Source organism: Coregonus lavaretus (genome assembly GCF_964263955.1).
Source record: "Coregonus lavaretus genome assembly, chromosome: 31".
NCBI classification, from domain to species: Eukaryota; Metazoa; Chordata; class Actinopteri; order Salmoniformes; family Salmonidae; genus Coregonus; species Coregonus lavaretus.
In genome coordinates, this window is record NC_140018.1 from 34,991,194 (window position 1) to 35,004,530 (window position 13,337).

Consider the following 13,337-nt stretch of genomic DNA (forward strand, 5'->3'; position numbering starts at 1 on the left):
TCTTTCCAACAAACATTTTAACCCTTTCTCAATTTCTTCCAGAAGTATATCATTTGGGGCATTTGAGCAATATCCATATATATTACACAGTATAAATTGTCTATCAGCAATATCAAAAACCATCAGTAACCAATGTCCTTTAGTGTCTGCTTTATTAACTAAAACATTGCCTTTAAAGTTGTGTGATAGAATGGCAACCCCATCTGAATGATTAGAGCCATGCGCTAACCATATGTCACCACCCCATTGACTTTTCCAAAAAGTATTGTCTTCCGAGCATGAATGTGTCTATTGTACAAAAATAAGATCCGCATCACAGTCTTTAAAAAATAGTAAAAAGCTTTCCTTTAGACCAAATTGCGTATGCCACTGCCGTTAACTGAAATCAGCTTCAAGTCCATTAAAAGTCTAATAAAATAAGAGAGATAAAGTATGAACCCTCTGCAAGACCAACCTTTCCCTCTCTGGGATTAAGGAATTCAATGGTTTACAAAAACAAGAACCTCAAAACACAAGGTCTACTGCAAACTAGCTTGTTGATCAACATAGTTTTAAAAAAGTATTATCAATGAATCCTGTTTACCGTCCACATAGGCTATACATTACCTGTGAGATACCAGCTGGAAGCTGGATGATGGATGGTAGTTCAACAGGGAATGCTACCCCCTTCTTTACTAAAGAGAAGAAGAGAGAGGCCCAGCTCGGCAAAAAATGTGTCTCCCTCCAGCAGGTGGCATATTTTAGTTGTTTTGCCTACCAAGCAAGACATTTTTGTATGGAGGTCAATGAGCGTGTCGAATTTGGTCCCCCAAAAAATGTATGGCTTATTTGCTATGTGAGGTTTAGTTGATCGAATTTAAGTTTCATAATGCTTAAGTTGTTACGATTGTACTGATATACATAGTACATGTGACATCCCGGCAACTTTGATAAAAGTTACCTTGTCCTAGAGAGATTTACACGGTTATTAAAACATCAAGCCAGGGTAAGCCTATACGAAATACAGCCATTATTTTATGTGTTTCTAAAATCCCCTATGGGAAAAATGAATGGTGGCAAAACGATTGGAACCATTTCCCTGTTTGACCGCTAGGTTTTATGGGTATTGTGACTCATACTGTGGTACTCTGTTGTTAGGGCTGAGGTACATGTATCTTGTCAGTATATCCATAATTTTTGCTACTAACGAATTGACACGTTCCTCGACCACTTATCGGTTTCCGGGTCATGGAGGAGCGAGGACGCGTTTTTGCCCAAACGAGAATCTCCCCATGATTCACCCCTCAGAGCGATAGCAGGTGGCCATAGCAAGGTCTAAGCTCCTGTGAGTGCTGTCTCCATCGCGCTCTGAAGACGTAGAAATACAGAGCATGCGCACAGTAGCATTTGCGGTGGAGTTTCATTCATACACATAGCCTCAAAATATCAGGTTGTTGTTGTCTAATAAGGCCATCCATATTAGTTTTTTCCTATACTGATTGCCACTTATTGCGGTTTATGAGGGTCCAAGGAATATAAGCCATATAATGAAGAAACATTATGTCGACGCTGGCAGGCTACGGAAAATGAAAAATATCAAAATTATGGAGAATATATCTGAAAGGTATAGTGAGGTGACGGTTCGACCGGATGCCGTTGCCTTTGTTGTTGCTATACTGTAATGCGCGTCTTCGTCATTCTCACCTGCCTGGTGTCTATTTTTATCACAATAATAATAATACTCTTGGACGCTGTTAGGATATGAAAAATTGCATTGTGGTTGCTAAGTAGGCCTATAAACATTATAGCGGAGTCAATTTTAAACAGAAGGCTACTTGATGTGGATAGTTATTTGAAATATTACAGTAGCCTAGGCTAGCACAAGCGAGCTAATCGATTGTGGACTATTTTATCACCTAGGCCTACCATTGGATCCATTTTTGCAGCTTGTGCCTACATGATTTAAGCTATTTTCTCAGAATTGTAACCATTAAAATTAGGCTACAATAATGAAAATCGTGTAGGCAATTATTTTTATTTTTTATATGCTCTCACTTTAATAGATAAGCCTAACGTCATTCGTGCAACCTAGCCTATTCGTGCAATATTGGATTTGCCTTCATAGACTAGTTAGGTAGCTAGCTAAAGCCATTTGAAGCACTTATAGACAGCATGTCTCTAAACCAATAGAGAATTCGATGTCCTCATTGTGTGACGAGACAAAGCGCTCAGGAATGTTAGAGAATGTGGCATTATTGATAACAAATACGGGTTAATAATAATAATTAGAGAATTTGGCATTATTGATAACAAATACGGGTTAATAATATTAATAATAATAATAATAATAATATGCCATTTAGCAGACGCTTTTATCCAAAGCGACTTACAGTCATGCGTGCAACACAAAGAGAGCACGAAGAGAATGCGACAGAATGAACAATAAATAACCACTTCTAAATAAATCATTATTATGCCTATTGATTTATTAGTGTAACAATTAATGGACGTTTAGCTTTTGGTACTCAGTATCGCGGATGAAACGTTGTCATGGTTACCAAACAAAAAAGGGGTCGATCTAATATTAGCCTATGGATGTGGCGAGCGCACGAACAAAGGAGTTGTTGAAAACAAGACATAATTGTAGAGAGAATGGAGCAGGCATTATCTTATCCATTTTGAAATGTCTCCTTTCTCCAAGACGATAGCACTAGGCTATGTTCCTAAATGTAAAATAATGTCACGATTTAGTGATTAAAATATTTGCCTGATTTAGCGGAATCACTAAATGAGACTTCATTGTTGCGCACATCTTTCACATAAAAGTAACTTCTTTGTCTCACAGTTGTGTGGTTTTCTGTTAGCAAGAGACACTTTAAGTTTGACAATATTCCTGCCAAATGCATTTTAATAACGGGCTTAGGCCTAGAGTATCATGAGAAATAAGTTATATTTAGTGCTTCCTAGTATATATCGAGATTTTTTTTCACTTTCCTTCAATCACAGATCACCAGCATGACATGTTGACCATTATTTCAATACAATTATAACACACACATTTGACATATCCTCCTCTTATGCCTGTTTTGCAGCGCTTATACCTTTCTGAAGTTTATAATCGGGTGGACTCTGGTGCTCCTAGCAGATTTTATACTGGAGTTTCGATTGGAGTACCTGTGGCCCTGTTGGCTATTCTTCAGGAGCGTCTACACCACTTTCCACTGCCATGGGCTGGTGAGGACTTTATCAGTTCGGCTGTGTCCAAATGTCACCCTATTCCCAATATAGTGCACTACTTTTGACCAGAACCCTACTGTTGACCATAGGGCTCTGGTCATATGTAGTGCACTATACTATAGGGAATAAGGTGCCATTTGGGACACAAACCTACTCTTTAATGGTCTTCTAGACTAGAGACAATAGCAATAAGGGATTGAGATCAAGATATTGTTGAAAATAGTTATAGGCCTTGCAACCTGTTATAAATGCTATAAACCTGTTATATACCAAAACTAATTGTCTTCTTGTTCGAAACTCAAGCAATGAATCCAGACAGAATTAAATTAGCTTTCCAACATAACACCAACGTAATGCACTGTCTCTCTGTTGCAGATTATTTGTGTGCTGTTTGTGTGTGCGGCGTTCACCCTGGACATCTTTTGTTTAGTTTTTGTTCCCCTCCACTGGTTGTTCTTCGCAGCCAGCACCTATGTCTTATTCAATTACATTTGTCACACAGGTAGGTGTGTCAAACCTGTTTTACAGTAAAAAAAAAAAGTAGCTATTGTATTGCCTAGCTGTGGAATTCCTTAGATAAGGATAATGTGGAATGTTATTTAATTGTTGTCTAACAACTCACATTTTCTGTAACGGGTTGAAACAAACCATTCCGTTAATGTACGTACATTTTCGAAATTTCGAAATCTGCCATATATAAATTACGAGAATTGACCTAATGGAAGGTTTTAACCAGTTACAGAGAAATGTAAGCATATTATCAGCTGATAGGCCTACAGGTTTTGTTTGTAAAAGCACAGTTTTGGTGGTAGCTACAGTATAATCACATGCTTTGTATTTTCTCTTGGTAATACAATGTTTTTTTGTAATAATAAAAAATTTCTTCCTCTTAGAGAAAGGCATCTGTATGTCGACGGTGTCCCTGTGGGTGCTGCTGGTGTACACAGAGGTTTCGCTCAGGCTCAAAGACCTGAAGAACTCCCACGCCAACCTGTCTCATCTCTTCGCCGCTCACTGGTGGGTCGATTGAACACTAAGCACTTCTCACCGAATAGTCTCTCTCGAGCAGAATCTTCCAAACACACCTGGTTTATACACTGTAGATCCCTTCTAAATGCCTGCTCACGATGCAAGGATTTTCACACCACTTGAATTGAGTGGATTTAATAGTGTCTTGCATGGAATTGAATCACAAATCGTAGATCTCGTTGTATACTTTGGTTGTGCACGTGTTTGTCATGACACACTACTCACAAAGCATTTTGAAATACATGTAGGCCATTATTTATAACAATAATCGTTTATATGGGAAACTGCCAAAGAGATGCTGTATTACACATTTGTTTGATTGATTGGAGCCTAGGTGATCATGCACTTGCATTGTGAATATTTAGCCCACATTTCTCACACCTGATTCTCTCTCTCTCTCTCTCTCTCTCTCTCTCTCTCTCTCTCTCTCTCTCTCTCTCTCTCTCTCTCTCTCTCTCTCTCTCTCTCTCTCTCTCTCTCTCTCTCTCTCTCTCTCTCTCTCTCTCTCTCTCTCTCTCTCTCTCTCTCTCTCTCTCTCTCTCTCTCTCTCTCTCTCTCTCTCTCGCTCTCTCTCTCTCTCTCTCTCTCTCCTGCCCCTCCCCTCTATCTCTCTCTTTCTCTCTCTCTCTCTCTCTCTCTCTCACCCCCTCAGCATTGGCTACCCTGTTGTCTATCTGGGGTTCGACGCCACCTGCTACTTCACCAGCATCTTCAAGCTGCGCACGCAGAAAGCTGTGCAGAGCGAGAATGACTTCCACATGCACCTCCTGCAACAGTCCCTACCTCCGGGCCTGCAGCTTTACCCCAAGAGCATCACTGACGGCAACGGCAGTAAGTACAGGGGAGGATGTGCCTGCTACTTATTCACTTCTGCACTGTTTTACACAAACTGTTATGACATGATTCCTGATCGATAGTAGTACTTTGTTGGGTTGATTGAATGGGTAAGGCAGTTGGTTTTAGGTTAGACCCTTTAGATATAGGTAAATGGCGAGCCCAGGGCCCAAATTCACAAACCCTACTAGCCCTGGTCAAAAGTAGTGCACTACATATGGAATATGGTTCCATTTGGGACGCAGAGGGTGCCAAGGGAGGATATAATTAGTTAATGCGCCACTTTAATGTCCCTATGCGTGCAGGAAGCAGAGAAATGTTACATCTCACTTTGAGTCCAATAGACGGGTTGGTTGTTTAGCAACAAAACTATGGGGCAAAACAGACGGGGTTGGCTTATATTGTTGACAACATGTAAACTATATTTAGTCTGCAAATGTTTATTGAAAACATACATGCATTTCCACAATGAGCACTTGTTGTCTCTCAAATACATCGCTACTGTTGTTGGTTAGCTAGCTAGAGAATTTGAGCCATATTAGCATAGACATGAAATCAGTCAAAACACCTCAAAACAAGACATGGTATCAAGAACAAGATAAAACTAGCTTAAACGAGCCTCCTATTATTCCCCACATGGCAGCTCTCGTCATTGTTGTTAGCTATCTGACTGTTCAGAATCACAAACTAGCACGGCTTCCGGCCACATCGATGCGTGCACATCATTTTCGTGACGTTGTCAGCCAACCCGTCTGAACTCTATAGCAAGATATAGTCTTTGAAATATAGCCCTTTTTTCCCCTGCAGACTCAAAGTGGAGGCCCAAACCTGAGTCTAGCCAGTACCAGTGTCAGAACGGTGCTCTGGCATCTGATGAGAGACTCACCTTGGACTGCCTCCAGATCCACAGCAAGGAGGAGCAGGGAGGGGCTGAGAGGGGTGTGGAGGAGACAAAGCTGGGACACTCAAACCCCCAGCCGCCTCTGTCTTCCAAACCCAGAGACCCCCCCACCGACAGGGGGGCAGGAGGAGGGTCGATGGAGTCCTCATCCTCCCCCAAAAATCTGCCTCAGGAGGAGCAAGGCGGCAAAGTCCCCCGGGCCGCCATAGGCTCCTCCTGCTCCCCCAAAGCATGCAGGACGTCCCCCGGCGCCGCCTCCAACATCCTTTCGCCTCCTCCTCCCACTGGCAGGGCTGACAGGAAGCAGAAGAACGGCTCGAAAACGGTCAGCCCCAATCGGGACGCCACAGACAAGGGCCCCGCCACTCCCAATCCGAATCCTCACGCTGACCAGATCACTAAGTAGAGACACTCTGCCACCGTTCACTTTGGTTTCATTAGCTTTGGAGACATACAGAGAGTATGAGTGTATTACTTAATCACCTCTCTCCCCCTCTCTCTTCTACCTCTCTAAACTACCCCCTTCTCCCTCCCCCTCTCCCTGTCCCCCAGGCTGGAGCAGGAGATGAAAAGTCTGAAGGGCGAGCTGCAGGCCAGCAGACAGAGTGAGCAGGAGTTGCACAGCCACATCTGCAACCTGACCAACAGTGAGCGCAGCCTGAGGCCTGAGGTGTCCCTGCTCAGGCAGAACAACGAGCTGCTCCACAGCAAGTGAGTGATAAGATAGCATTTTATTGTCTGTTTTATCAGAAATGTACCTTGCATTGTAAAGTGGGCCTAGTGCCACTGCTTTTGGCTCCCCCTGATGGTTACACATATGCACTGACACTCTTTGTTTCGATCGTTATGTCATGTGGTCATCCCCCTCCACATATTTCACAATTGTATTCTGTATTTCACACAACACAGTTTAGCACAGCACAACAAGAATATGTGGAGTAGTATGCTGATACAATAATATGATTATACAAAATTAAAGAACTAAATGACTATCCATGTTAAGTGCTACAGAAACCCTTTTCACGTTTTGAAGCTTCTAATCAATTTACTGGGAATGGAAAGTATTGATTCACATACACCAAGGCTGCGCCTGAAATGCCACTTTATTGGGCCCATATGGCTCTGGTCAAAAGTAGTGCACTATGTAGGGAAAAGGGTGCCATTTGGCATGCATTCCAAGTACTCTCGATACTGGGGTCTCCATTTAGTTTAGAACATTGTGGTTGGATTCTGTGTTTCAGGATCTTGTGTCTGACCAAGACCAGGCAGAAAGACAAGCAGACCAGCGCTGTGCTGGAGAAGAAGACCAAAGGAGAGACAGAGGCCAGGCTCTTTATAGAGAAAAAGCTGGCCGAACTCCAGGCTCACAAACTAGAGGAGGTGGCCATCTTAGCGCATAGTAGTCTACCAAACAGGTATGGCACTCACTTTCTCACCTTCGGCCATTTTGTATTCAAATGTATGTATGACTTGTATGTTACGTAACAACCATTACCCTCAGAGGCTATTGAGGCTGCATCTCAAATGGCACCCTATTCCCTATGTAGTTCACTACTTTTGAGCAAGGCTCATAGGACTCTGGTCAAAAGTAGTGCACAATATATACGTGTAAATATGAGTCTATACTCCAGATCATGCCTAATTTCACCATCACTTGCTTTCTTTATTTGCTGTACTATTAACTTGCTTTTCATTGCAGCCTGTAGCAACAGTCATTTAAGTAAAAAAAAAACTAAAACAATTAGTGAACTATAATATTTGGTTAAAACCCACAAAAATAGAGATGGATTTCAAGATGCCCCCTTGCTGTTGATGATGTGTCATGTTTCTTACTCTGCGAACTACCCCTCCCAACCCCCCAAATAAGTGGCACCTCTCTGACGACCTGCTCAAAACAAGCCTGTACTATTCTCTGTATCTCCCACCACACTAGGCAGGAATACTCTGAGACCCTAATGTTAAGGAAAAAAGCAAAAGATCTAGAGACAGAGTACAAACAACTGCAGCTGGAGAGTCAAGGGAAAGAAGGGCGTGTGATAGCTCTAGAGAATCAAGTGGAGGTAAAAAAAAATTAAAAAATACTACTCTTTCACATGAGTGGGTTCCATACGAATGTACGTGTCGAGTTTGTACGTTTTGACTTCTTGCACTTGTGTACGGTGCTCGTTGTTGAAGTGATACTCCGTTGTCTTGTTTTGGATATGCCGTTTTGTAGACGTGTGGTTTGTTGCGTGTGACTATTATGTGTGTAATTATTTGTGTTTGTGGATTTGAATAGCAGGAAATTGTTTGGTCCAGTGATTTGAGGACTTTTGGATCATCTGTTTTTTGTGTGTTTTGGCCTGAACTCAACGTACTGTAACGTGGGCACTTTGTAATTGCATTCATCGATACTGTATGCTAATTGTATTTGTTTCACATATATTTGATATTTTGTCATCTGTGATATTGTTTTCTTGTGGTGACATACTCCATGAAGCATGCAGACATTGCAGAGGCAGAAGCCAAGTCTTTCATAAAACATTGTTGTTATGTGGTGCATTGGTTCCCTAACTGGGGAAATTGTGTACAATTCTTCAGCACACAAAAAGCAGTATAACTATAAAACAAAAAACATGTGTGTTTGGGGAGTACCTTAGAATGACTGCACCACCAGGGTCATGTTCAGTAGGGCACACGTTTTAAAACAGAAAAACAACAATTTCTTATTGGAAAACTCCAGGTAGAACCACCCCGTTTCACTCAGTTCCAAACCGTTTTTCTCCTGTTTAGTGCCTACTGAACTCCACACAACTAGTCCATGCTCCTCTGTTAGCCTGGAATCCACACTGAATTCACTACGTTTCACCATCGTTTCACTTCAGAACAATGTAGCAAAATGTAGCAAAATCCATGTAGGTGCCTGCCAGGCTACTTCTGTGTGCCCCCGGGGCTATTTCGAGTGTCTCTCTCCCTGCTCTCATCCCAGGCCCTGGGGAAGTATCGTTGTATGGAGCAGGAGGATCAGGACATGCTGTTCTCCGCCCTGTCGACCCTGCAGCAGAAGGCTCAGCATCTGGAGTACAACCTGAGTGCTGAGACGCGGATCAAACTGGACCTGTTCTCAGCCCTGGGAGATGCCCGCAGGCAGCTGGAGATAGCACAAGGTCCCCCTTCCCCTCCCCACACTCACTGTTTATTGGGACAATTGACACATTTGTTGTTTTGGCTCTGTACACCTGCACTTTGGATTTGAAATGATACAATGACTATGAGGGTAAAGTGCAGACTGTCAGCTTTAATTTGAGGGTATTTCCATCCATATCGGGTCAACCGTTTAGAAATTACAGCACTTCTTGGACATAGTCCCCCAATTTTAGGGGACCAAAAATTATTGGGACAAATTCACTTGTATGTGTATTAAAGTAGTCAAAAGATTAGTATTTGGGCCCATATTCCTAGTACGCAATGATTACATCAAGCTTGTGACATCAAGCTTGTTTTGGTTGTGTTTCAGATCATTTTGTGCTGTAATTTCTAAACGGTTCACCCGATATGGATGAAAATAACCTCAAAACAAAGCTGACAGTCTGCACTTTAACCTCATAGTCAATGTATAATTTCAAATCCAAAGTACTGGAGTACAGTGCCAAAACAAACAACAAAATGTCTCTATCCCAATACTTTTGGAGCTCACTGTAGCTCTATAGAAATGTGTTATAGCTCTAACATTGTGTTAAAGCTCTATAAAGCATTGATTTAGCCGATTGCCAACTTGAGATCTGTGCATGTAGCTTGAACATTTGCGTAAATCGTCTATTAATATCAATGGGAGATTTGCGTGAATGTTCCAGTTATGCGCCCGGTTCTTATGTGAGGATTCAGCACTGTGTGCAGTAAGGAGAGTTTTTCTTTCATTTTACTATTTTTTACATTGTAAAATAGTGAAAACATCAAAACTATGAAATAACACATATGGAATAACCAAAAAAAAGTGTTAAACAACTCAAATAGCCACCCTTTGCCTTGATGACAGTAAAAATAAAGAAAAACCCTTGAATGAGTAGGTGTTCTAAAACTTTTGACCGGTAGTGTAAATCATTTGGGTTATTTTTTGTATCCAAGACTCATCTGTTGCATATCGTATCTCTGCATCTACTTCTGTCCCGCAGGAAAAGTAATGAAGCAGGAGAAGGAGATCAGCGACATGAAACAGAAGATCGCAGAGTTCATGGCTGTCAGTCCCGGCATGTCCTTCATGACGCCGCGGCCCAACGCGCCGCAGTACCTCACCAAGTTCCTCAACTCGGAGCGCTACGTGCTCAACCGACGGGCGCTGATGTACCAGTGTCTTAAGAAATGAGAGCCTTTATCACGGCCTGTCGAAAAACATACAGTAGACCATCTTTGGCCTTCTCTTGAGCAGTGCTCTGTCTGTGCGCACAAGAGGCTTCCTGGATGTGGCGATGATGTCACAGTGCTCAAAGACATTCTCAGTCTCAAGGCTTTGTATACAGTAGTTCTCAATAAAACATGAACTGTCTTTGACAATTACCTTCTCAGTTAGCCTCCATAAATCATAGGCGAGATGAGAAAGAAAATGCCCTTGGATGCTTCCCAGGTGCTAAATATTCCTCAGTCTTTCCTCTCTGAACTATTTGAGTTCAGAGGACTTGTGAGGTTACCGATGCCGCCGGTGATTTGTTGATGTAACATTGCGCTCCCTTTGCTACAGTAAATATGACAACATTTCATAGGTGCTTGTCCGTTAGGACACTATTGACCGTGTAATGTTTGGGTCGAGCATGATAATGTTGGAAGAGATTGGGCTGTCTGAGCACACTTTTCCTTATGTCGTTGTTTTCGGTTTCTCTCCTATTAATTTGCCTTATGTTGACAGGCAACGATTATTCAATGCATGTATTGCCAGTGGACAAACCCCTGGCTCCTTTGGGCAGTGTCCCTTCTTCTAAACAAAAGATCAGTCCACACCAGACCTGGATTCAAATACTATTTGAAATCATTTCAAATACTTTATCTGGGCTTGATTGAGCTTGCCTGGTACAATGGAACCAACAGACTAGTCACAAGAGTTAAAACCCGGATCATCTAGCATTCCAGACAGACTAAAGCAAACGCTAAAGTATTTCAAAGATTTCAAATATTGGTTGAAACCACTGTACCATTTACCAGTCATGTTGAGTAATCTATAAGTGTTTTTCATAGTGAAAATGTATATTGTCTATAAATGACTGTAGCTGGTAAATTGGGCAGCGTTGTGAATAACATGGGCATAACATGGAATTTTGTGGACCAAAAATTGTGGGGCAGATGTGCAAAATTACCAGCAAATTGTATTTGTGCATTTACACAAACACACAATGTAAAGAATTGAAAACACAACCCAAAGTGTTTTTGTAAAATGATGAACACTAATGAAGTAGATGTTACCGTTTTTGGTCTCTTTTTGTTAGATTTAGTGTTTTCTATCAAAACAATATTTTTAAGCTTGATGTACTTTTCACATGAAAGTTGACTGCTTTAATTTGGTAAGTCAATGTATTTGTCAGCATGACATTTTGTATGTGAGTAATACAGTACTATTTATTTGGGCACAATGTCATTTGTGACTAAAGATTGTGCAGTACATTACATAAATACTAGTTCAAGGGCTCCAGTTTTTACAATTCTGATTAAACAGTTGATAATAAAAATGTTTTTACCAGTTACCACTGAACTTGCTTTTACTTAAGTTTTTCTTAAGAATGAATTGAGCTTTGCAGAAAAACCTGAATGAAGGTCTATTGAGACAAACGGTTATAAGATCCATTCCATCATGATCACCAGTTTGCTGGAGTTTATTTTCCTTTGAACGTCATTTCTCCATGCACTTTAATAGGGTAGTTGTGAGAGCAGGGTTGGGGTCAATTCCATTTCAATTCAGGATGTAAACGTACAATTCCAATACCACATTTTATAAGAACAATTTGGAATTGGAATTTCAGTTTACTTCCTGAACTGACTGAATTTAGTTGGAATTGACCCTAAGCCTGTTCGCAAGTCATACTTCTATATATTCTTTTTAGCAGAGAAATTCAAAGGAAACACTACAGAAATACACAGAATCTAAGTAAACAGAAACCAGAAGGGAGACAAGCAAGCAGAGGTATTGAAGTGCTAGGTGTCATGTTTATTTCAGGAAGGGGAATTAAAAAAGAGGAGAAAGGTTTTGCAGAAGTGGATACAGCATTATGTCCAGCATGACGTACACTATACAAGATGGATACCAACCCATGTATCAGACAACCTTATTCCTGTAAAGGATGATAGACTGATTCCTGCAACCCACCACTTACTGGAACATTCTACGACCGCTTACCAGACCCACACCCCTCCCCTAACACACGCAAATCTGTCCGTTGCTGGTCTAAATCATACAGAAGCCGTAGTAGCTACAGCATTGAAAAGTTGAGTTAAAACAACAAAAACAATCCAGTAGTGTAAACTAGCAGCAAGTTAGCTTTCTGGACAGATACGCATTTGGTGACTTCTAAGCCTATTCTGTGGCAGCTATGATTTCAAGCAGAATGTGTGCTTTCAGCAGAGTAGAGCATCAATGAGGCAAAGTCCCTTACCTCCGACACTGATATATGTTATGACAATAAGATAACATACTAGCCTTCCGCCACACCATCTTTGTCGTTTTAGTTTCTGTATAATGGGGTGATGTGATAGGAATGCAATTAGGGAGTGATATAATTTCACTTTTGCAGCCAGTTTAGTTGAAGGTATACAGAGTGCATGCATGTATTCACTACACGTTATGAGTCAATACATTTGTTAAGGAATGTAGACTATTGAGGTTTTTGTTTGATAAGCCAATAGTCTTAAAGTGTAAACCAGAGGTCCTTACACGGATACTGTTTCATTGTGTGTGAAATGGCAACAAAACATGATGAAAATGTACCACTACTTCCCACCATTTGCTAAATAAAACATTACAGCAAGAAACAGACGACAGTCGAGTGACAAAGTTCACTTTCTTAGAATGATTGGAAGTGATAAAGCAACAAAATGTGTATGTGGACCCAAGGAATACTAGCTGCTGGGTATGCAACAGCTTATGAAGATTCGAATCAACTAAACATTCACTAAAAAGAACCAAACCGCTTCGTGCTGAAAGTGAAATACACACTCATGATAGACCGTACTGATAAATAAAACTCGTATTATAGTCACAACATTCAGACTGCAATCGTCTCTCCCTCTCACCACCTGAGCACAGGTCGATTGGGTAAATGTGTCATAACTACAGCCACAGTTACATATTCTGATAATACAAAAGAAAGCGTAAGGGGGAAAAAACGCTTGACACTCG

General features: G+C 41.2%; 2 protein-coding genes across 2 annotated transcripts in view; both read left to right on the top strand.

The window, feature by feature from the left end:
• The first annotated feature begins 1,523 nt into the window (after positions 1 to 1,523).
• Positions 1,524 to 10,513, top strand: LOC311106570 (macoilin-like). Its single transcript, XM_084148950.1, has 11 exons — positions 1,524 to 1,603; positions 3,072 to 3,213; positions 3,592 to 3,718; positions 4,110 to 4,233; positions 4,898 to 5,076; positions 5,887 to 6,382; positions 6,533 to 6,691; positions 7,222 to 7,395; positions 7,914 to 8,040; positions 8,949 to 9,126; positions 10,132 to 10,513. The coding sequence occupies exons 1-11, from the start codon at positions 1,527 to 1,529 to the stop codon at positions 10,320 to 10,322; spliced, it is 1,974 nt and encodes a 657-aa protein (XP_084005076.1). The 5' UTR covers positions 1,524 to 1,526; the 3' UTR covers positions 10,323 to 10,513.
• Positions 10,514 to 12,238: 1,725 nt separating this feature from the next.
• Positions 12,239 to 13,337, top strand: part of LOC311107178 (macoilin-like) — a gene marked incomplete at its 5' end in the record, with an annotated part of 7,658 nt that continues 6,559 nt past the window's right edge. Inside the window, one exon of the mRNA XM_084149668.1 lies at positions 12,239 to 12,254. Coding sequence (XP_084005794.1) covers positions 12,239 to 12,254 — 16 coding nt within the window. The remainder of the gene's footprint in view (positions 12,255 to 13,337) is intronic.